Source organism: Chiloscyllium punctatum, chromosome 31 (genome assembly GCF_047496795.1).
Source record: "Chiloscyllium punctatum isolate Juve2018m chromosome 31, sChiPun1.3, whole genome shotgun sequence".
Classification (NCBI taxonomy): Eukaryota; Metazoa; Chordata; class Chondrichthyes; order Orectolobiformes; family Hemiscylliidae; genus Chiloscyllium; species Chiloscyllium punctatum.
The window spans coordinates 71,272,105-71,295,933 of record NC_092769.1 but is presented as its reverse complement, the minus strand read 5'-3'; the positions used below and the strand labels follow the sequence as shown (position 1 = coordinate 71,295,933).

Sequence of the window (23,829 nt, the reverse complement as noted above, 5' to 3'; positions counted from 1 at the left end):
TTTTCCCACTTACTCCCTGTAATCTTTGATCCCCTTGATACTCAAGAACCTATCCATCTCAGTCTTGCATATACTCAGTGACCTGGCCTCCACAGACTTCAGTGACAGTGGATTCCACAGATTCCCCACTCTCCGGCTGAAGAAGTTTCTCCTTATCTCCGTTCCAAAGGGTCTTTCCTTTACTCTAAGGCTGTGCCCTCGGCCCTTAGTCTCTCCTACCAATGGAAACATCTTCCCAACATCTACTTTGTCATTATTCTGTATGTTTCAATTAGATCTCCCCCCCCCCCAATCCTTCAAAACTCCACCAAGTATAGACCCAGAGTCCTCAAACATTCCTGACATGTTCAGCTTTTGATTCCTGGGACCATTCTCGTGAACCTCCTCTGGACACGCTTCAGGGCCAGAACATCCTTCCTGAGATATGGGGCTCCAAACTGCACACAATACTCCAAATGTGGTCTGACCAGCACCTTACAAAGCATCAGGAGCACGTCCCTGTTTTTATATTCAAGTCCTCTAAAAATAAATGCCACCATTGTATTTGCCTTCCTAACTACCGACTCAACCTGCAACTTTACCTTGAGAGAATCCTGGACTAAAACTCCCAAGTCTCTTTGCACTTCAGACTTCTCAATTTTCTCCCCATTTACAAAATAGTCCATGCCTCTATTCTTCCTACCAAAGGGCATGACCTCACACTTCCCCCACGTTGTACGCCATCTGCCACTTCTTTGCCCACTCTCCGAACCTGTCCAAATCTTTCTGCAGTCTCCCTGCCTCCTCAATGCTACCTGTCCTTCTACCTATCTGTTGGCTCAGGAATTGACTTTGTACGACTTCTGATTAGTCCTCCAGCAATGCTATCAGCAAATGGTGGTGGAAATTTCTCAGGAATCCTATCCCACATCCGGCTTGATGATCCGGCCCCTTTCGGGAAAAGAATTAGCTTTATTATGATGAGTACAGTGAAGGGTTTACAAGTCACCATTACACCATCTTAGGTACCAAGGTACAGATTCTTAAGTATAAATTATTCGGTAAGAAAAAAATATAGAAATACATAGTCCAGCAATTAATCAAAAAAATAGAGAAATATGAGTTCAGAATTGCTGTTTGTGAGTTATAGAGTCATAGAGTCCTATAGCACGGAGATAGCCCTTTGGCCCAAACTGGTCCATGCTGACCAAAATGTCTGTCCACACTCACCCCATTTTCCTGCACTTGGCCCATATCGTTCTAAACCTTTCCTATCCATGTATTTGTCCAAATGCCTTCTAAATGTTGTTAATATACCTGCTTCAACCACTTCCACTGGCAGCTGATTCCATTCTTTGAACATGGGATGCAATTAATGCCCATTAGATTCAGACATCCAGCATGTTCCACAAAGACAGTGGCCTCTGAATGTTCCATCATGCAGCTGGACTCACAGTAAGCTGCCCTGCCCCAACCAAAGAAGAGACGCCTGAATTGATTTATAAAAACGGCTCACATTTTCCCGATTTAAATTCTACCTCCAACTGGGGATAACTGCCCAATCAACGCACCTACAAAATGCTGATGGACACAAGACAACTTTGACATCAAACATGTCTACCTCAACCATCAGCACCGATAATTACAGGAATCAGCAGACTACTTCATTAATGAGAACCTCCCGGCACAGTCTGGAGGCAAGGCCCAGAGTGGAATGGAGGCAAGTCCCAGAGTGGAATGGAGGCAAGGCCCAGAGTGGAATGGAGGCAAGTCCCAGAGTGGAATGGAGGCAAGGCCCAGAGCAGAATGGAGACAAGTCACAGAGTGGGATGGAGGCAAGTCACAGAGTGGGATGGAGACAAGTCACAGAGTGGGATGGAGGCAAGTCCCAGAGTGGGATGGAGGCAAGTCACAGAGTGGGATGGAGGCAAGTCCCAGAGTGGGATGGAGGCAAGTCACAGAGTGGGATGGAGGCAAGTCCCAGAGCAGAATGGAGACAAGTTCCAGAGGGGAATGGAGACAAGTTCCAGAGCGGAATGGAGGCAAGTCCCAGAGCAAAATGGAGGTAAGTCCCAGAGCAGAATGGAGACAAGTTCCAGAGCGGAATGGAGGCAAGTTCCAGAGCAAAATGGAGGCAAGTCCCAGAGCAGAATGGAGACAAGTTCCAGAGGGGAATGGAGGCAAGTCCCAGAGTGGAATGGAGGCAAGTCCCAGAGCAGAATGGAGGCAAGGCCCAGAGCAAAATGGAGACAAGTCCCAGAGCGGAATGGAGGCAAGGTCCAGAGCAGAATGGAGACAAGTCCCAGAGCGGAATGGAGGCAATTCCCAGAGTGAAATGGAGGCGAGTCCCAGAGCGGAATGGAGGCAAGGTCCAGAGGGGAATGGAGGCAAGTCCCAGAGGGGAATGGAGGCAAGTCCCAGAGGGGAATGGAGGCAAGTCCCAGAGCAGAATGGAGACAAGTCCCAGAGCAGAATGGAGACAAGTCCCAGAGCGGAATGGAGGCAAGTCCCAGAGCAGAATGGAGGCAAGTCCCAGAGTGGAATGGAGACAAGTCCCAGAGCGGAATGGAGGCGAGTCCCAGAGCGGAATGGAGGCAAGGCCCAGAGCAAAATGGAGGCAAGGCCCAGAGCAAAATGGAGGCGAGTCCCAGAGTGGAATGAAATCTAGTCCCAGAGCGGAATGGAGGCAAGGCCCAGAGTGGAATGGAGGCAAGGCCCAGAGTGGAATGGAGGCAAGTCCCAGAGCGGAATGGAGGCAATTCCCAGAGCGGAATGTAGGCAATTCCCAGAGTGAAATGGAGGCAAGTCCCAGAGTGGAATGGAGGCAAGTCCCAGAGCAGAATGGAGGCAAGGCCCAGAGCAAAATGGAGACAAGTCCCAGAGCAGAATGGAGGCAAGGCCCAGAGCGGAATGGAGGCAAGTCCCAGAGCGGAATGGAGGCAAGTCCCAGAGTGGAATGAAGGCAAGGTCCAGAGCAGAATGGAGGCAAGGCCCAGAGCAAAATGGAGGCAAGTCCCAGAGCAGAATGGAGGCAAGTCCCAGAGTGGAATGGAGGCAAGGCCCAGAGTGGAATGGAGGCAAGGCCCAGAGTGGAATGGAGGCAAGTCCCAGAGCGGAATGGAGGCAATTCCCAGAGCGGAATGTAGGCAATTCCCAGAGTGAAATGGAGGCAAGTCCCAGAGTGGAATGGAGGCAAGTCCCAGAGCAGAATGGAGGCAAGGCCCAGAGCAAAATGGAGACAAGTCCCAGAGCAGAATGGAGGCAAGGCCCAGAGCGGAATGGAGGCAAGTCCCAGAGCGGAATGGAGGCAAGTCCCAGAGTGGAATGAAGGCAAGGTCCAGAGCAGAATGGAGGCAAGGCCCAGAGCAAAATGGAGGCAAGTCCCAGAGCAGAATGGAGGCAAGTCCCAGAGTGGAATGGAGGCAAGTCCCAGAGTGGAATGGAGGCAAGTCCCAGAGCGAAATGGAGGCGAGTCCCAGAGTGGAATGAAATCTAGTCCCAGAGCGGAATGGAGGCAAGGTCCAGAGCAGAATGGAGGCAAGGCCCAGAGCAGAATGGAGGCAAGTCCCAGAGTGGAATGGAGGCAAGTCACAGAGCGAAATGGAGGTGAGTCCCAGAGTGGAATGAAATCTAGTCCCAGAGCGGAATGGAGACAAGTTCCAGAGCGGAATGGAGGCAAGTCCCAGAGCAAAATGGAGGCAAGTCCCAGAGCAGAATGGAGACAAGTTCCAGAGCGGAATGGAGGCAAGTTCCAGAGCAAAATGGAGGCAAGTCCCAGAGCAGAATGGAGACAAGTTCCAGAGGGGAATGGAGGCAAGTCCCAGAGCGGAATGGAGGCAAGTCCCAGAGCAGAATGGAGGCAAGGCCCAGAGCAAAATGGAGACAAGTCCCAGAGCGGAATGGAGGCAAGGTCCAGAGCAGAATGGAGACAAGTCCCAGAGCGGAATGGAGGCAATTCCCAGAGTAAAATGGAGGCGAGTCCCAGAGCGGAATGGAGGCAATTCCCAGAGCAGAATGGAGGCAAGTCCCAGAGCAAAATGGAGACAAGTCCCAGAGCGGAATGGAGGCAAGGTCCAGAGCAGAATGGAGACAAGTCCCAGAGGGGAATGGAGGCAAGTCCCAGAGGGGAATGGAGGCAAGTCCCAGAGCAGAATGGAGACAAGTCCCAGAGCGGAATGGAGGCAAGTCCCAGAGCGGAATGGAGGCAAGTCCCAGAGTGGAATGGAGACAAGTCCCAGAGCGGAATGGAGGCAAGTCCCAGAGCGGAATGGAGGCAAGGCCCAGAGCAAAATGGAGGCAAGGCCCAGAGCAAAATGGAGGCGAGTCCCAGAGTGGAATGAAATCTAGTCCCAGAGCAGAATGGAGGCAAGGCCCAGAGTGGAATGGAGGCAAGGCCCAGAGTAAAATGGAGGCGAGTCCCAGAGCGGAATGGAGGCAAGTCCCAGAGCAAAATGGAGACAAGTCCCAGAGCGAAATGGAGGTGAGTCCCAGAGTGGAATGAAATCTAGTCCCAGAGCGGAATGGAGGCAAGTCCCAGAGCGGGATGGAGGCAAGTCACAGAGTGGGATGGAGGCAAGTCCCAGAGCAGAATGGAGACAAGTTCCAGAGGGGAATGGAGACAAGTTCCAGAGCGGAATGGAGGCAAGTCCCAGAGCAAAATGGAGGCAAGTCCCAGAGCAGAATGGAGACAAGTTCCAGAGCGGAATGGAGGCAAGTTCCAGAGCAAAATGGAGGCAAGTCCCAGAGCAGAATGGAGACAAGTTCCAGAGGGGAATGGAGGCAAGTCCCAGAGCGGAATGGAGGCAAGTCCCAGAGCAGAATGGAGGCAAGGCCCAGAGCAAAATGGAGACAAGTCCCAGAGCGGAATGGAGGCAAGGTCCAGAGCAGAATGGAGACAAGTCCCAGAGCGGAATGGAGGCAATTCCCAGAGTAAACTGGAGGCGAGTCCCAGAGCGGAATGGAGGCAAGTCCCAGAGCAAAATGGAGACAAGTCCCAGAGCGGAATGGAGGCAAGGTCCAGAGCGGAATGGAGGCAAGTCCCAGAGTGGAATGGAGGCAAGTCCCAGAGCAGAATGGAGACAAGTCACAGAGTGGGATGGAGGCAAGTCACAGAGTGGGATGGAGACAAGTCACAGAGTGGGATGGAGGCAAGTCCCAGAGTGGGATGGAGGCAAGTCACAGAGTGGGATGGAGGCAAGGCCCAGAGCAAAATGGAGACAAGTCCCAGAGCAGAATGGAGGCAAGTCCCAGAGCGGAATGGAGGCAAGTCCCAGAGCGGAATGGAGGCAAGTCCCAGAGTGAAATGGAGGCAAGGCCCAGAGCAAAATGGAGACAAGTCCCAGAGCAGAATGGAGGCAAGTCCCAGAGCGGAATGGAGGCAAGTCCCAGAGCGGAATGGAGGCAAGGTCCAGAGCAGAATGGAGACAAGTCCCAGAGGGGAATGGAGGCAAGTCCCAGAGGGGAATGGAGGCAAGTCCCAGAGCAGAATGGAGACAAGTCCCAGAGCGGAATGGAGGCAAGTCCCAGAGCGGAATGGAGGCAAGTCCCAGAGTGGAATGGAGGCAAGGCCCAGAGCAAAATGGAGGCAAGGCCCAGAGCAAAATGGAGGCAAGGCCCAGAGCAAAATGGAGGCGAGTCCCAGAGTGGAATGAAATCTAGTCCCAGAGCAGAATGGAGGCAAGGCCCAGAGTGGAATGGAGGCAAGTCCCAGAGCAGAATGGAGGCAAGGCCCAGAGTGGAATGGAGGCAAGTCCCAGAGTGGAATGGAGGCAAGTCCCAGAGCGAAATGGAGGCGAGTCCCAGAGTGGAATGAAATCTAGTCCCAGAGCGGAATGGAGGCAAGGTCCAGAGCAGAATGGAGGCAAGTCCCAGAGTGGAATGGAGGCAAGTCCCAGAGCAGAATGGAGGCAAGGCCCAGAGCAAAATGGAGACAAGTCCCAGAGCAGAATGGAGGCAAGGCCCAGAGCGGAATGGAGGCAAGTCCCAGAGCGGAATGGAGGCAAGTCCCAGAGTGGAATGGAGGCAAGGACCAGAGCAGAATGGAGGCAAGGCCCAGAGCAAAATGGAGGCAAGTCCCAGAGCAGAATGGAGGCAAGTCCCAGAGTGGAATGGAGGCAAGTCCCAGAGTGGAATGGAGGCAAGTCCCAGAGCGAAATGGAGGCGAGTCCCAGAGTGGAATGAAATCTAGTCCCAGAGCGGAATGGAGGGAAGGTCCAGAGCAGAATGGAGGCAAGGCCCAGAGCAGAATGGAGGCAAGTCCCAGAGTGGAATGGAGGCAAGTCCCAGAGCGGAATGGAGGCAAGTCCCGGAGTGAAATGGAGGCAAGTCCCAGAGCGGAATGGAATCAAGGCCCAGAGCAGAATGGAGGCAAGGCCCAGAGCAGAATGGAGGCAAGGCCCAGAGCAGAATGGAGGCAAGTCCCAGAGTGAAATGGAGGCAAGTCCCAGAGCGGAATGGAGGCAAGTCCCAGAGTGAAATGGAGGCAAGTCCCAGAGCAGAATGGGGGCAAGGCCCAGAGCAGAATGGAGGCAAGGCCCAGAGCAGAATGGAGGCAATTCCCAGAGTGAAATGGAGGCAAGTCCCAGAGTGAAATGGAGGCAAGTCCCAGAGCGGAATGGAGGCAAGTCCCAGAGCGGAATGGAGGCAAGGCCCAGAGCAGAATGGAGGCAAGGCCCAGAGCAGAATGGAGGCAAGGCCCAGAGCGGAATGGAGGCAAGTCCCAGAGTGGAATGGAGGCAAGTCCCAGAGTGGAATGGAATCAAGGCCCAGAGCGGAATGGAGGCAAGGCCCAGAGCAGAATGGAGGCAAGGCCCAGAGCGGAATGGAGGCAAGTCCCAGAGCGGAATGGAGGCAAGTCCCAGAGTGAAATGGAGGCAAGTCCCAGAGTGAAATGGAGGCAAGTCCCAAAGCGGAATGGAGGCAAGTCCCAGAGTGAAATGGAGGCAAGTCCCAGAGCGGAATGGAGGCAAGGCCCAGAGCAGAATGGAGGCAAGGCCCAGAGCGGAATGGAGGCAAGGCCCAGAGCAGAATGGAGGCAAGGCCCAGAGCAGAATGGAGGCAAGTCCCAGAGTGAAATGGAGGCAAGTCCCAGAGTGAAATGGAGGCAAGTCCCAGAGCGGAATGGAGGCAAGTCCCAGAGTGAAATGGAGGCAAGTCCCGGAGCGGAATGGAGGCAAGGCCCAGAGCAGAATGGAGGCAAGGCCCAGAGCAGAATGGAGGCAATTCCCAGAGTGAAATGGAGGCAAGTCCCAGAGTGAAATGGAGGCAAGTCCCAGAGCGGAATGGAGGCAAGTCCCAGAGCAGAATGGAGGCAAGGCCCAGAGCAGAATGGAGGCAAGACCCAGAGCAGAATGGAGGCAAGGCCCAGAGCAGAATGGAGGCAATTCCCAGAGTGAAATGGAGGCAAGTCCCAGAGCGGAATGGAGGCAAGGCCCTGAGTGAAATGGAGGCAAGTCCCAGAGCGGAATGGAGGCAAGTCCCAGAGCGGAATGTAGGCAAGTCCCAGAGTGAAGTAGAGACAATATGCCAGCATACACTGTATGAGGCAGTACTACAGTCAATGTTCAAGGGTGACTTGGAGATGGGATACCAGCCTCTGTAGAGTTATTTCAGGCAGGTTCCACCTTCCCCTCAGTTTTGGCGAGCTTCTTATTGGGCAGACCAGACATCTTTGGGCCCTGCCTGTCTGTGGGCTCGGACTGAGACTAGATTGAAGAATATCCCAGTTATACACTCTTTGTCTGGACTGCTTCCCAGAATGTTGAGTTGTCTTTAGATTGCTAAACAATTAAAATGATTACTCTGACCACGATTCCATTTTGAATAAGCTTATCCTTCAACGCCCCTTGAACTGGCCAATCGATGTGAATCATTCGAATTTGAATTAGCTTTCTTGTCACATATACTCACGTGAGTACAGTGAAAAGTTGCCATTTACAGGGCCATCTTAGGTACCGAGATACCCAGGTGCAGAGATTGTTAAGGAAAACTTCTGAGGGAAAAAGAATAGAAAAATAGAGAATTAGTAAGTCCAGCATGACAGCTGTTTGGATTAATTATTTTCTAATTTAATCCAAAAATTAATCCAAGTTACCCTTTATTTCCACATGAACATTGACTATAGTACTGCCTCATCCAGGGTCAGGCACCAGCATATCCCTGACACTTGATCCTTTTATCTCAGGCAGGCGTGTCGTTAAACTTGAAAAGGTTCAGAAAACATTAACAATGCAGGAAGCTTCCGCTATTTCAGGTGTATAGTTTTTGCCGGTTTATCAAGAGTGCCCAGTTTAAAACAAAGTTTGATTAGGTTACCTACAGTATGGAAACAGGCCCTTTGGCCCAACAAGTTCACACCGACCCTCCAAAGAGTAACCCATCCCCGTACATTTACCCCGACAATTTAGCACAGCCAATTCACCGGGCTTACACATCTTTGGATTGGGGGAGGAAACCCACACAGACACAGGGAGATTGTGCAAACTCCACAGAGACAGTCACCCGAGGTAGGGGGTGAACCTGGGTCCCAACTGCTGTGCGGCTGCAGTGCTAATCACTGAGCCACCATGCCACCCTGCTTTTAAGCTGTTAATTCAGTTCTGGTCTCCCTGCTATAGAAAAGATGTTTTTAAGCTTGAAAGGATTCAGGAAAGATTAACAAGGATGTTGCCAGGGTTGGAGCCACGGGAGAGGCTGAATAGGCTGGGGCTATTTTCACTGGAGAGTCAGAGGCTGACCTTATAGAAGTTTATAAAATCACGAAGGGCATGCATAAAGTGAATAGCCAATATATTTTTCCCAAGGGTGTGGGTGTCCTAAACCAGAGGACATAGGCTTAAGGTGAGAGGGTAAACATTTAAAAGGAATCTAAAGGGTAGACTTTTTCATGCATTGGATGGTGTGTGTATGGAATGAGCTGCCAGAGGAAGTGGTGGAGGCTGGTACAATGACAACATTTAAAAGGCATCTGGATGGGGACATGAATAGGAAGGGTTTGGAGGGATATGAGCCAAGTGCTGGCTGGTGGGACTAGATTGGGTTTGGATATTTGGTCGGCATGGACGAGATGGACTGAAGGGTCTATTTCTGTGCCGTACGTCTCTATGACAGCCAGCCAATAAATGAATTGACAAGCAGAAACCTCAGTCAAGGCCGTCCCTCCAGATTGGCACTAGGTCCCCATTGATGGAACTGAGTGTGTTCATGAACAAAAGACCCAAAGATGATGGACAAAGCAGAAATTGTTTCAGAAACTCAGCAGGTCTGGCAGCATCTGTGGAGAAAGAGCTGAGTTAATGTTTCGAGTCCGGTGACTCTTCATCAGAACTGGCGCTGCAAGACCTGCTGAGTTTTTCCAGCAATTCTGGTTGGTGTTAAGGAATATTGGAAACTAACTGAGATGGTTGTGGGCAATCTATGTTAAAATATCATTCACGACCCTACCTTACGAGTGGGTTTATGCCCGAAACATTGATTCTCCTGCTCCTCAGATGCTGCCTGACCTGTTGTGCTTTTCTAGTGCCACAGTTTTTGATTTATGCATGGTAATATTTAGCTCAACATTCAGGAAAACAGGTTGGTGGGGCTAGGTTGTAAGAATAAAACAGTGTTGCTGTGAGAGTTTCGAGCTGCAACACTCTGTGCCAATAGCTGTCAGTTCTGGTTCCTCAGTTATATTAAGCTGTAGATGGTACAGAAGAGATTTAACAGGATGTTGCGGAGTATGGGGGGGGTTTGAGTTATAAGGAGAGGCTGGATAGGCTGGGACTTTTTTTCACTGGAGTGTAGGAGTTTGAGCGGCGACATTATAAAAGTTTATAAAATAATGAAGGGTATAGATAGTATTAATGGTAGTTGCCTTTTCCGTAGGATGGAGGATTTCAAGACTAGGGGCACATTTTTAAGGTGACGGGATAAAGATTTTAAAAAGACACAAGGGACAAACCTTTTACACGGAGGGTGGCTTGCGTGTGGAATGAACTTCCAGAGGAAGTGGTGCTTGTGGGTACAATTACAATGTTTAAAAGACACTTGGATAGCTACATGAATAGGAAAGGGTTTGGAGGGATATGGGCCAGAAGCAGGCAGCTGGGACTAGTTTAGTTTGGGATTATGGTCAACACAGACTGGTTGGACCGAAGGGTCTGCTTCCCTGCTGAAGGACTCTATGACTCTATTTAAGTCCACGAGCGAAGGTGAGGACTGCAGATCCTGAAGATCAGAGTCGAAAAGTGTGTTGCTGGAAAAGCACAGCCAGTCAGGCAGCATCCAAGGAGCAGGAGAATCGACGTTTCGAGCATGAGCCCTTCATCGGGAATTCCTGATGAAGAGCGTATGCCCGAAACATCGACTCTCCTGCTCCCTGGATGCTGCCTGACCAGCTGCGCTTTTCCAGCAACACACTTTTCAACTCTATTTAAGCCCATGTCTCTACAAACAGAAGGCAACACACAGCAAACAGGTGAATGACTCACCAGGATCATTACATTGCACTGTTAGAACATACAACATTACAACGCAGTACAGGCCCTTCGGCCCTCGATGCTGTGCCGACCTATGAAACCGAGCTGAAGCCTACACAATTCCATTATCATCCATATGTTTATCCAATGACTGCAGTGCGTTCCACACCCCTACAAGTCTCTGAATAAAGAATCTACCTTTGACATCTGTTCTATTATCTATCAGCCCTCAGTTTAAAACTATGTCCCCTCGTGCTAGCCATCACCATCTGAGGGAAAATGCTCTCATTGATAAACCGTATATAATCCTCTCATCATATTGTATGTCTCTATTAAGTCACCTCTTAACCTTCTTCTCTAATAAAAACAGCCTCAAGTCCCTCAGCCTTTCCTCATAAGATCATCCCTCCATACCAGGCAACATCCTGGTAAATCTCCTCTGCACCCTTTCCAAAGCTTCCACATCCTTCCTATAATGCAGCGACCAGAACTTTACGCAGTACTCAAAGTGTGGCCGCACCAGAGTTTTGTGCAGTTGCCACATGACCTCACGGCTCCGAACCTCAATCCCCCTGCCAATAAAAGCTGACATAACTGTATGCCTTCTTAACAACCCTACCAACCTGGGTGTCAAGTTTCAGAGATCTTTCTGCTCATCCACACTACTAAGAATCTTACTATTAGCCCAGTGCTCTGCATCCCTGTTATTCCTTCCAAAGTGAATCACTTCACACTTTTCCACATTAAACTCCATTTGCCACCTCTCAGCCCAGCTCTGCAGCTTATCTATGCTCCTCTGTAACCTACAACATCCTTCCACACTGTCCACAACTCCATCGACTTTAGTGTCATCCAAACTTTACTAACCCATCCTTCTACACCCTCATCCAGGTCATTTATAAAAATGAAAAACAGCAGTGTCCCCAAAACAGATCCTTGCGGTACACCACTAGTAACTGAACTCCAGGATGAACATTTCCCATCAACCACCATCCTCTGTCTTCTTTGAGCTCGCCAATTTCTGATCCAAATCGCTCTATCACCTTCAAGCCCAAGCCTCTGTATTTTCTGCAACAGTCTACCGTGGGGAACCTTATCAAACATCTTACTGAAATCCATATACACCACATCAACCACTTTACCCTCATCCACCTGTTTGGTCACCTTCTCAAAGAATCTCAAAGGTTTGTGAGGCATGACCCACCCTTCACAAAACCATGTTGACTATCCTTAATCAAATTATTCCTTTCTAGATGATTATAAATACCATCTCTTATAATCCTTTCCAACACCTTACCCACAACCGGAGTAAGGCTCACTGGTCTATAATTACCAGGGCTGTCTCTACTCCCCTTCTTGAACAAGGGGACAACATTTGCTATCCTCCAGTCTTCTGGCACTATTCCTGTAGACAATGACGACATAAAGATCAAAGCCAAGTGCTCTGCAATCTACTCCCTAGCTTCCCAGAGAATCCTAGGATAAATCCCATCTGGCCCAGGGGACTTATCTATTTTCACACTTTCCAGAACTACTAACTCCTCCTCGTTAAGAACCTCAATCCTGTCTCGTCCAGTAGCCTGTTTCTCAGTATTCTCCTTGACAACATTGTCTTTTCCCTCTGTGAATACTGACAAAAAATATTCATTTTGCTCCTCTCCTATGTCTTCGAACTCCACGCACAACCTTCACATTATTGTCCTTGACAGGCCCTAATCTTACTCTGGTCATTCTTTTATTCCTGACATAGCTATAGAAGGCTTTAGGGTTTTCCTTGATCCTACCTTGCAAAATCTTCTCATGTCCTCTCCTGGCTCTTCTTAGCTCCCTCTTTAGGTCCAGCATGGCTAACTTGTAACACTCAAGCGCCCTCAGCCTTCACGCCTCATCCTTACATGAACCTCCTTCTTCCTCTTGACAAAATATTCAACTTCTTTAGTAAACACTGGTTCCCTGGCTCAACTACTTCCTCCCTGCCTGACAGGTACATACTTATAAAGGACACGCAGTAACTATCCCTGGATGCTCCACATTTCAATTGTGCCCATTCCCTGCAGTTTCCTTTCCCATCCTATGCATCCTAAATCTTGCCTAATTGCATCGTAATTGCCTATCCCCCAGCTATAATCCTTGCCCTGTGGTGTATATCTCTCCCTCTCCATTGCTAAAGTAAACTTAACCGAATTGTGGTCACTATCACCAAACTGCTCACCTATCTCCAAATCTAATACCTGTTAAACATGTAAAACGACTCTTTCCTTTCCTCTGAATTTGACCCTGTCTTTGCCATTGACAGGTTCGGCAGGCGGAGTCTCCTGCTGTGGTCCCACTTCCAGATGGCAGTGTCGGGAACCTGCGCTGCGTTCTCCTCCTCCTATCCCTTGCTCTGCTTCTGGAGGTTTCTCTGTGGAATTGCAACATCGGGGCTGATCCTCAACGCTTTCTCCCTGCGTAAGTGAAATGTGCTCCACATCGTGTCGGTGCCACATGGGCTCTCACCAGAGAACTCTCGAACGACGCCTTCAAATACACATCTATTCCCACCACCCATCCAGTAAAAGCAATAACAATACCCCCGAGGTGCTCACAGGCTTGCTGAGTACTAAAGCAGATCAAAGTTTATTTTGGACACCCTTGACTTCATTCAGCATTCTGTCTCTCTCTGTCCCTCACCAACTGTTCTCTCTGTGCAAAAGAAAGTAGGCAGCACACCAATCTTAGTATCTTCGCTCATCTAAAGCTTCTATTCAAATAGCCTTCCAACTTGGCACTGCCCTCATGACTTGTCCTACCTGTCCATCTTCCTTCCAACCTATCCGCTCCACCCTCCTCTCCGAGCTACAACCATTACCCCCCACCTCCATCTACCTATCATATTCTCAGCTACTTTCCCCCCAGCTCCACCCCCCCTCTCATTTATCGCACCACCCCCTCGGCTCACCAGCCTCATTCCTGATGAAGGGCTTAGGCCCGAGACGTCGATTCTCCTGCTCCTCAGGTGCTGCCTGACCTACTGTGCTTCTCCCGCGCCCCACTCTCGACTCTGATCTCCAGCCTCCGCAGTCCTCACTTTCTCCTAAAGTTTCCCTTCAGCCGAGCTATTAACCGCCGCATGTGATCCTGACAGTGTCAGGCCATCCTTACTTCCTGAAAGAGTCAAATCCATTTGTATGACTCGCTTGAGGGCCCTCTCGTGGTGCAGAGACAGTGTCCCTCTCCCTGGACCAAGGGTTCGAGTCCCCCCCATTCCAGAGGTGTGTCATTAGGTTGCTGAGCAGGTTAGTTATAAAAATAGGTTAACAACAAAAATATATAAAGTTGTTTGATTTGAGCGACCAGATTCAATCTCCGATGGAGAAATGATTTTCAGAACATAGCGGTGCTTTACTTCTTGTTGAATCCGGAAGATTCTATCAATGGGAGTGCACCTTCTGGTGATGTACATTGGCTTCTCATCTTTGTAGTTCACTTCCAAAGGATGTCAGTGCAAACCAAGTCTTACCCTTTGAGGATGTGTTTTTGAGGGAATGAATCATACTGTCACCTGCACTTTAGAGTGAAAAATATAGTAAAAAAAAAGTAAACTGCTGTCATTGCTGGTCATGATAAACAGACAAGGTCTTTTCCCTGGGGTGGGGGAGTCCAGAACCAAAGGGCATAGGTTTAGGGTGAAAGGGGAAAGATATAAAAGGGACCTGAGGGGCAGCTTTTTCACCCAGAGGGTGGTGCGTGTGTGGAATGAGCTGCCAGAGGAAGTGGTGGAGGCTGGTACAATGACAACATTTAAAAGGCATCTGGATGGGGACATGAATAGGAAGGGTTTGGAGGGATATGGGTCAAGTGTTGGCAAATGGGACTAGATTAGTTTAGGATATCTGGTCGGCATGGACGGGTTGGAATGAAGGGTCTGTTTCTGTGCTGTACATCTCCATGACATGATGACTATGATTCAGGCATCATTTTGGATAGTTTAGGAATAAATAAAACAAAAAGATACATTTGTTTTGCCAAGAACACAGAAGGTTGAGGAGGCAGCCTGACAGAGGTTTAGAGATTATGAATGGCATGGATAGAGTGGAAAATAGAGGTTTTTTTCCTAGGGTAGAGGGGTTAATTATCGGGTTCAAGGTATGGGGGGAGGGGATGTTTCAAAGAGATGTGCGAGGCAAGTTTTTCATACAAAGGATGGTGAATGCGTGGAATGATCTGCCAGAAGAGATGGTGGAAGCAGACACAATAGCAGCATTCAAGAAGCACCTGGGATAGGAAGGGAATAGAGGGATACGGATCCTGTAAGCAAAGACAGTTTTAGTATGGATGGGCAAAATGCGTTGGTGCAGGCTTGGAGGGCCGAAGGGCCTGTATTGTTATATAGTCATAGAGCCATACAGTACGGAAACAGACCCTTCAGTTCAACCCGTCCATGTCAAACATAATCCCAAACTACATTAGTCGCACCTGCCTGTTCCTGACGAAGGAGCAGTTCTCCGGAAGCTTGTGATTTCAAATAAACCTGCTGGACTATAACCTGGTGTCATGTGACTTCTGACAATCTCTGATGTCAAGAATGGAAGAACTTCCAATTTGTGTCCGAGCCTCCCACCTCCTTTATAGGAGCAAATGCTATGAAAATCCATTCAATCCTGACTACTCACTTCTGACACCGTGCGTGTGAAAAATACTCATTATTAACACTTCTGCTAAAAAAAAGATTAGATTGCAAGTATTGCGAGCTACAATGTATTTCTCCCGAGGTTTCCTTGAAAAGTGACTTGACGAGTGAGAAGTGTAGATATTGGCGAGTCAGAGTGGAGCGGGAAAAAGCACAGCAGGCCAAGCAGCATCAGAGGAGGAAGGGGATTTGACGTTTCAGGCTGGAACCTTTCATCCGTCCTGAAACATCGGCTCCCCTTCTCCTCTCCAATCTGATTCACGGTCTGTCAACTTCAGTAATGGCACAACCAGTGTCACAGTGGTTAGCACTGCTGCCTCCCAGCGCCAGAGACCCGGGTTCAATTCCCGCCTCAGGCGACTGACTGTGTGGAGTTTGCACGCTCCCCCCGTGTCTGCGTGGGGTTTCCTCCGGGTGCTCCGGTTTCCTCCCACAGTCCAAAGATGTGCAGGTCAGGTGAATTGGCCATGCTAAATTTCCCATAGTGTTAGGTGTAGGGGTATGGGTGGGTTGCGCTTCAGCGGGGCGGTGTGGACTTGTTGGGCCGAAGGGCCTGTTTCCACACTGTAAGTAATCTAATCTAATTAATTCAGTGCCTTGAACCCATTTTTGTCTTCCTTCTAGGGGTTGAATGGATCCCAACAAGATTTCGAACTTCTGTTGAAATGATTAGTAATTACATTTACACTACTGGTCAAATGACCCTGGCTGCTGTAGCTTACGGAATCCAACACTGGCGCTGGATTCAGTTCACAGTCTCCATACCATTTTCCATCTTCTTCTTTTATTCCTGGTAAAGTCAAAAATTATTGATCTCTTTTACGACCTGGAGAACAAATGGTCTGTCAGTACATCTTAGGGTAAGGTTAGATGGAATGGGGGAAGGGAAATGATGTGAGGGACGAGAGCGGAGAACGTTTAGAAACCAAGTACGGGGATTTTCTTAAAGTGCAAAAAGGTAGAATTCAGAATTCATGCTTTCTGGTCTTCCACCAATATTTGGAAAAGGGGGCAAGTGTGCTCAGAAATATTGAAAAGGCAAATGAATGACAAACAACATGGTGCAACAACAGGAATGGTGTGGTGGCTCACTGGTCAGCACTCCTGCCTCACATCCCCCGTAGGGACCTGGGTTCAATTCCACTCTTGGGTGACTGTCTGTGTGGAGTTTGCCCATTGTCTGTGTGGGGTGTGCTCTGGCATTTCTCCAACACTCTTAAGACATAGGAGCAGAAATTAGGCTATTCAGCCCATCACGTATGCTCCACCATTCAATCGTGGCTGATAGGATTCTCAACCCCATTCTCCCTTGACATTCAAGAACCTATCTATCTCAGTCTTAAATGTATTCAATGACCTGGCCTCCACAGCCTTCTATGCCAATGAATTAAAATTTGTGTTGGTTAGGGTGGATTGGCCATGCTGGGATGTGCAGGCTAGGTGGGTTATGAGGTGTCCTCATTCCTGATGAAGGGCTTTTGACTGAAACGTCAATTTTCCTGCTCCTCGGATGCTGCCTGACCTGCTGTGATTTTCCAGCACCACACTCTTGACTCTAATCTCCAGCATCTGCAGTCATCACTCTCGCCGAGGTGGGTTAGCCGTGGGGAACGCAGGGATAGGGAAGTGAGATGGGTCTGGGTGGGATGCTCTTCGGAGGGTCGGTGTGGACACAATGGCTGGAATGGCCTGCTTCCTCGCTGCAGGGATTCTATGATCCGAAAGAAAATAATGTGTTTGCATAGAAAACCAAGATATTAATTAGATTAGATTAGATCCCCTACAGTGTGGAAGCAGGCCCTTCAGCCCAACAAGTCCACACCGACCCTCCGAAGAGTAACTCACCCAGACCCATTCCCTATATTTACCCCTGACTAATGCACCAATCACTATGGGCAATTTAGCACGGCCAATTCACCCTAACCTGCACATCTTTGGACTCCACAATAAAGTTCAAAAAGATCTTTTCGTGGACTCAGCTCCACTTACCCGTCCACTCACCCAAACCCTTGATTCATTTACTGTTCAAAAATCTATCTATCTTCATCTTAAAAACATTTAATGAGGTTGCCTCACTGGGCAGAGAATTCCATACATTCGCAATCCTTTGGGTGAAGACATTCCTCCTCAACTCAGTCCTAAGTCTGCTCCTTCTTACTTTGAGATGCTATGTTCCCTACCTCTAGTTTCACGTGCCGGTGGAAACAACCTCCCTGCTTCTGCTTTGCTGTTCCCTTCATGTTTCTATGAGATCCCCCCCCCTCGTTCTTCGAAATTCCAATGAGTATGATCCCAGTCGACTCAATCTCTCCTCATAAGCCAATCCTCTCAATTCCAGAATCAACCTGGTGAACCTCCTCTGTGCCCCCTCCAGGGCCAGTAGATTCTTTCTCAAGTAAGGAGACCAAAGCTGTTCACAGTACTCCAGACATGGCCTCACCAGCACCCTGTAAAGCTGCAGAATGTCCTCCCTGTTTTTAAACTCCATCTCTCTGGCAATGAAGGACAGTATTCCATTTACTAGAGGAACAATTTGTTATGAAGGACCACAGGGGAGTAGGGATAATTTGACTCCATGGAGGTTAGAAAGCTTCTTTCGTTAGACAACTGTGTCATCAAAGAACAAAGGTCAGTGAAAGCTACATCCTGGACATGCAGGTCTACAAAAGACAGAGGACAACTTGATCTGTGGAGAGATATGAGACTAAGAGAAAGGAGGAACAAAAATGTTTTAATGAGAAACCTCTATAGAGGGAAGCATTGACTTGTAAATTTCAGGTCTTGTAAGTTTGAGGTCGGAGTGACCTAGTGTTTAACGTTCAGTAGCAGAAACACGTCATTTTGAAAATGTTCAAGAAATGGAAATCATAAAAAAGCAGGAGACAGGTAGAAGGGGCTAAATTCTTGAAACCAAATCATAGAAACCCCTACAGTGTCTAGGGATGTGCAGGCGGGGTGGATTAGCCAAGGGAAATGCAGGGTTATAGGGTAGAATGATGTCTCTGGGTGGAATGCTCTTCAGAGGGTTGGTTTGGACTCAGTGGGGCAAAGGGCCTGTTTCCACACCTCAGGGATTCAATGAAGTTAAGACCTAGGCAGCAGTGTTTTGGATGACCTCAAGTTTGTGTGTGATACAACTTGGGGGTCCTGCCTAGAACGAGTTAAAATAAGCAACTTTAAAGATATGATGGTGGAGGTGCCAGTGTTGGACTGGAGTGGACAAAGTCAGGAATCACATGACACCACGTGGTAGTGAGTCAGGCTTATTCGCTATCACAAGCTTTCAGAGCACTGCCCCTTCCCCTGACAAAAGGGCTGCATTCCAACAGTTTATGATTTCAAATAAATCTGTTGGACTAAAACCTGGTGTCATGTGACTTCTAACTAGAAAGACAACAGAGGTAACACAGAGAGATTCAGTGGCAGACTGGTTAAAAGCCTTGCTCATTAGAATTCAACCTCAAAACGTAAGAGGAGCTAAAAATACACTCGTGCTTTCAAGTTGAAATTCATAGTTTTATTTTTAATTGCAGTATGGTTTGTGTCTCTCAGTATAATGAAGTTTGTAGCACTCCTGAAAGCCCAGTGGGTGATGGGACAGGTATTGAACCAAGGAAGTCCTGGCTCTAATCGTCATCCTGTGTGAAATTATCCAGTCTCATCTGGGTCATGAGTAATAGTGCAACTATAATTAATCTTCATTTCCTTCAGATGGGAAGGGAAAGGATGTTTATTGCCACACTTGGTCAATTGAGCCCCACCAGAGTCATAGGGTCATAGAGATATACAGCACGGAAATAAGACCCTTTGGTCCACCTTGTCCATGCTGACCCGAAATTAATGTAGTCCTATTTGCCAGCATTTGGCACATATCCCTCTAAACCCTTACAATTCATGTAATTATCCAGATGCCTTTTAAATGTTGTCATTGTACCAGCCTCCACCGCTTCCTCTGGCCTCTCATTCCATACACGTACCACCCTCTGGGTGAAAAGGTTGCCTCTTAGGTCCTGTTTAAATCTCTCCCCTCTCACCATATACCTATGTCCTCTAGTTATGGACTCCCCTAGCCTGGTGGAAAAGACCTTGACTATACACCCTAACAATGCCCCTGCCATAGGAAAGATGTTGGTAAACCTGAAATGGTACAGAAAAGATTTACAAGGATGTTGCTGGGGTTGGAGCATTTGAGCTACAGGGAGAGGCTGAATAGGCTGGGGCTGTTTTCCCTGGAGCGTAGGAGGCTGAAGGGTGACCTTATCGAGGTTTATAAAATCATGAGGGGCACGGATAGGATGAATAGTCAGGGCTTTTTCCCTCAGTAGGGGAGTCCAAACCTAGAGGGTATAGGTTTAGGATGAGAGGGGCAAGGTTTAAAAGGGACCTCAGGAGCAATGGTTTCACACAGACGGTGGTGTGTGGACATCTGGATGGGTATATGAATTGAAAGGGTTGAGAGGGATATGGGCCATATGATGACAAATGGGACTAGATTAATTTAGGACGTCTGAAGAAGTAACAAAGAGGATTGATGAGGGCAGAGCCGTGGATGTGACCCAACTGGACTTCAGTAAGGTGTTCAATAAGGTTCCCCATAGGAGACTGGTTAGCAAGGTTGGATCTCATGGGATAGAGGGAGAACTAGCCATTTGGATATAGAACTGGCTAAAAGGTAGAAGATAGAGGGTGGTGGTGGAGGGTTGCTTTTCAGACTGGAGGCCTGTGACCAGTGGAGTGCCACAAGGATCAGTGCTGGGCCCTCTACTTTTTGTCATTTCTCTACATGATTTTGATATGAACATAGCGGGGAGATGTTAGTAAGTTTGCAGATGACCCCAAAATTAGAGGTGTAGTGGACAGCGAAGAAGGTTACCTCAGATTACAATGGGATCTTGATCAGATGGGCCACTGGGCAGAGGAGTGGCAGATGAAGTTTAATTTAGATAAATGTGAGGTGCTGCATTTTGGAAAAGCAAATCAGAACAGGACTTATACATTTAATGGTAAGGTCAGAGGGAGTGTTGCTGAACAAAGAGACCTTGGAGTGTAGGTTCATTGTTCCTTGAAAGTTAAGTCACAGGTAGATAGGATAGTGAAGCCTCCTTTATTGGTCAGCATATTGAGTATAGGAGTTGGGAGTTCATGTTGCGGCTGTTACAGGACATTGGTTAAGCCACTTTTGGAATACTACTTGCAGTTCTGGTCTCCCTCCTATCGGAAGGATGTCGTGAAACTTGAAAGAGTTCAGAAAAGATTTACAAGGATGTTGCCAGGGTTGGAGGGGTTGAGCTACAGGGAGAGGCTGAACAGGCTGGGACTGTTTTCCCTGGGGCGTCGGAGGCTGAAGTGTGACTTTATAGTGATATTTAAAATCATGAGGGGCATGGATAGGGTAAATGGACAAGGTGTTTTTTTTTCCCTGGGGTGGGGATGTCCAGAAATAGAATGCATAGGTTTAGGGTGAGAGGGGAAAGGTATAAAAGGAATCTAAGTGGCAACATTTTCACACAAAGGGTGGTGTGTGTATGGAACGAGTTACCAGAGGAAGTGGTGGAGGCTGGTGCAATTGCAGCATTTAAAAGGCATCTGGATGGGGACATGAATAGGAAGGGTTTAGAGGGATATGGGCCGAGTGCTGGCAAATGGGACTAGATTAGGTTAGGGTATCTGCTCAGCGCGGACGAGTTTAACTGAAGGGTCTGTTTCCGTGCTGTCCATCTCTGACTCTAAGTCCACACCAATCTTAAAAAAAGCATCCCACCCTGACTCATTCTATCCCTGTATTTCCCATAGTTAATCCACCTCACCTATATATCGTTGGACTGTGGAAAGAAACCAGTGTACCCAGCAGAAACCCACACAAACATGGGGAGATCATGCAAACTCCACACAGACAGTCACCAGAGGCTGGATTCAAACCTGGGTCCCTGGTGCTATGAGGTAGCAGTGCTTATGGCCAAGCCACCATACCACCCCACATTCAGTTGGTTCCAGAGGACTGAAAGTTAGGGATAAGATCATTGATTAAAGTTTGATTCTTTGGAACTGAGCAATTTTGTCAGGTCTGTATTTAGATGAAATTAACTCAGAATTGATCTAAAGTACAGTACAGTTGTTCAGCTGTGGAACTCTACAGGATATAAATGTTGCTAAAGCTCTCTTTGCAATTACATTGGAGCAAGAAAGTTCAACTCTAAATGGAATAGTTACCTATTTAACTTCTGGTGCAATCAAAGATTCACAAACCCATACGAAACATGAAGAGGAGTAAGCCATTCAGCCCCTTGAGCCTGCTCCGCCATTCAACCGGATCCGACATTCCTCACATCCACTTCCCTGTCCTTTTCCCCATAACCCTCGACTCCCCGACCGATCAAGAATCCATCTATCTCAGCCTCGAACATACACAAGGCCCACAATTCTCTGTGGCAAGGAGTTCCAAATCTCTGAGAGAGGAAACCCCTCCTTACCTCAGCCTTAAATTGTTGCCCCTCAATTCCGGGACTTTGCCCTCTGGTCCTGGACTTTCCCATCAGGGGGAACATCCTCTCAGCATTGACCCTGTCAAGCCCCTTAAGAATCCTATCCATTCCAATGAGACCGCCTCTCATTCTACTGAATGAATCAGCAATGAACCAACTCAGACCTGTCCACTTGTGCCAGGACCTTCATGACTGAAGGCATCAACTGAGGATAGAATGAAGTCTTCCTGGGATCCTCTCGTAACTGGCATTCCAATCAGTGCTCAGAAATGAAGATCATTACTCTGTCATTTGTACACACCACTGCTGAAGTAAACTTCCTAACTCCGGGAAGGTTTGGCGAAGGAGGGATAATGGAAATAAAGAAGTGTTGTTGAGTGATGAGAATGGCTCTTGCCCTGTTATTGCAGTGATGTTTAGCTATGAATTAATGTAGCTCCAGTGCTATGGTGTCCACTTATATTACCTAGGATTACTTGAGAGAATGTTTTACCGTGGAGGTAATAATCCCTAGGTATGTGTGTGTCACAAGGTGGTTGCCAGAATCTGCTCGTTGGCTCATTCTGAACGACAAGGCTGATGTCGCTCTAGAACAGCTCAGGAGGGTAGCCAAGATAAACGGCAAGGAGGCTAAAGGGAAAAACCTCACTCTCGAAGTAAGTGGTGACGTCACACACGATGTTTTACGCGGAGTACAAAAAAACTCACTACTCTTTGCAATTCTGACACATGTACAGGAACAGAGGGTGGCAGGGTGCAGAGAAGCAGCCATTCTGGCTGACAATTAAGACTTAACACACAGACCCCCGAGCTCAGGAAGCTGGGGATTGTCAGAGACTGGAGAGTAATAAGGATCAGAGAAAGAGACAAGGCAAAACAGAGAAAAACATAACTATCACCGACCATTACGAGAAGAGATCCAAACAGGAGAAAAGTGGAAAAGTTATCCAAAGTGCTTCCCTAATCATACAATCCCTACAATGTGAAATTAGGCCATTTGGCCCATTGAGTCGACACCGACCCTCCAAAGGACATCCCACAAGAGTAGCCCCATCCCCCTACTCTATCCCTGCATTTCTCATGGCCAATCCGCCCTGACCTGCACATCTCTGGGCACTATGGGACAATTTAGCACGGCCAATCCACCCTGACCTGCACATCTCTGGACACTATGGGACAATTTAGCACGGCCAATCCACCCTGACCTGCACATCCCTGGACACTATGGGACAATTTAGCATGGCCAATCTACCCTAACCTGCACACGGGGCAGCACGGTGGGTCAGTGGTTAGCACTGCTGCCTCACAGCACCAGGGTCCCAGGATCAATTCCACTTCGGGTGACTGTCTGTGTGGAGTTTGCACATTCTCCCCGTGTCTGTGTGGGTTTCCTCCCACACTCCAAAGATGTGCAGGCCAGATGAATTGGCCATGCTAAACTGCCCATAGTGCTGGGTGCATTAGCCAGAGGGAAAATTAGTCTAGGTGGGTTACTCTTCGGAGGGTCGGTGTGAACTAGTTGAGCCAAAGGGCCTGCTTCCACACTGTAGGGAATCGAATCTAATCTAATCCCTGTACTCTACGGGACAATTTAGCATGGCCAAGCCACCCTAACCTGCACATCTTTGGACTCTGGGAGGAAACCAGAGCACCCCCACCCACAGCCAGACAGACACGGGGAGAATGTGCAGACTCCACACGAGCAGTCACCTGAGGCTGGAATAGAACCTGGGTTCCTGGCGCCGAGAGGCATTTCAGGATTTTCCTAGAAATTCCAGCTATAAGACTGATATCTGTAGCACTGACAGTCTGCTCAGTCATGAGCAAAGATCAGGACAGCTTCCAGGAATTCATGTCTAAAGAAATAGTGACCATCGAATGTTCTCAATAGCTGGACAGATAAATTCAGTCTTTCCCAAGACATGGGGTGTTGGCAGACCTTGATAGTGCAGAGAGTAAATGATTTTTTATCTCAAAGAAAATTATTATTTCAGGGTGATTTGATTTGATTTGGTTTGCTTTATTTATTGCCCCGTGTATTTTGTTACAAAACACAGCGAAAAGTGTTGCACAGTGTTGCCGCTCTCCGGTGCCATCTTAAAACACAGAAAAGTAAATTGAAACATAGAATATAAAGGCGAAAAAACTAAAAGAATAGTGTCCAATTTTACAGTCCTTCTTGTTAAGGGCTCCGTCATGGGCCGTAGGCCTGCTGGCCAGGCACAAGTCCCCTTCG

General features: G+C 48.3%; 1 protein-coding gene across 1 annotated transcript in view; it reads left to right on the top strand.

Moving 5' to 3' along the window:
• Positions 1–23,829, top strand: part of LOC140457040 (solute carrier family 22 member 6-like) — a 49,910-nt gene that overhangs the window by 7,661 nt on the left and 18,420 nt on the right. The window contains exons 3-5 of the mRNA XM_072550964.1: positions 12,736–12,890; positions 15,736–15,904; positions 22,126–22,249. Of these exons, the coding sequence (XP_072407065.1) occupies positions 12,736–12,890; positions 15,736–15,904; positions 22,126–22,249 (448 nt within the window). The remainder of the gene's footprint in view (positions 1–12,735; positions 12,891–15,735; positions 15,905–22,125; positions 22,250–23,829) is intronic.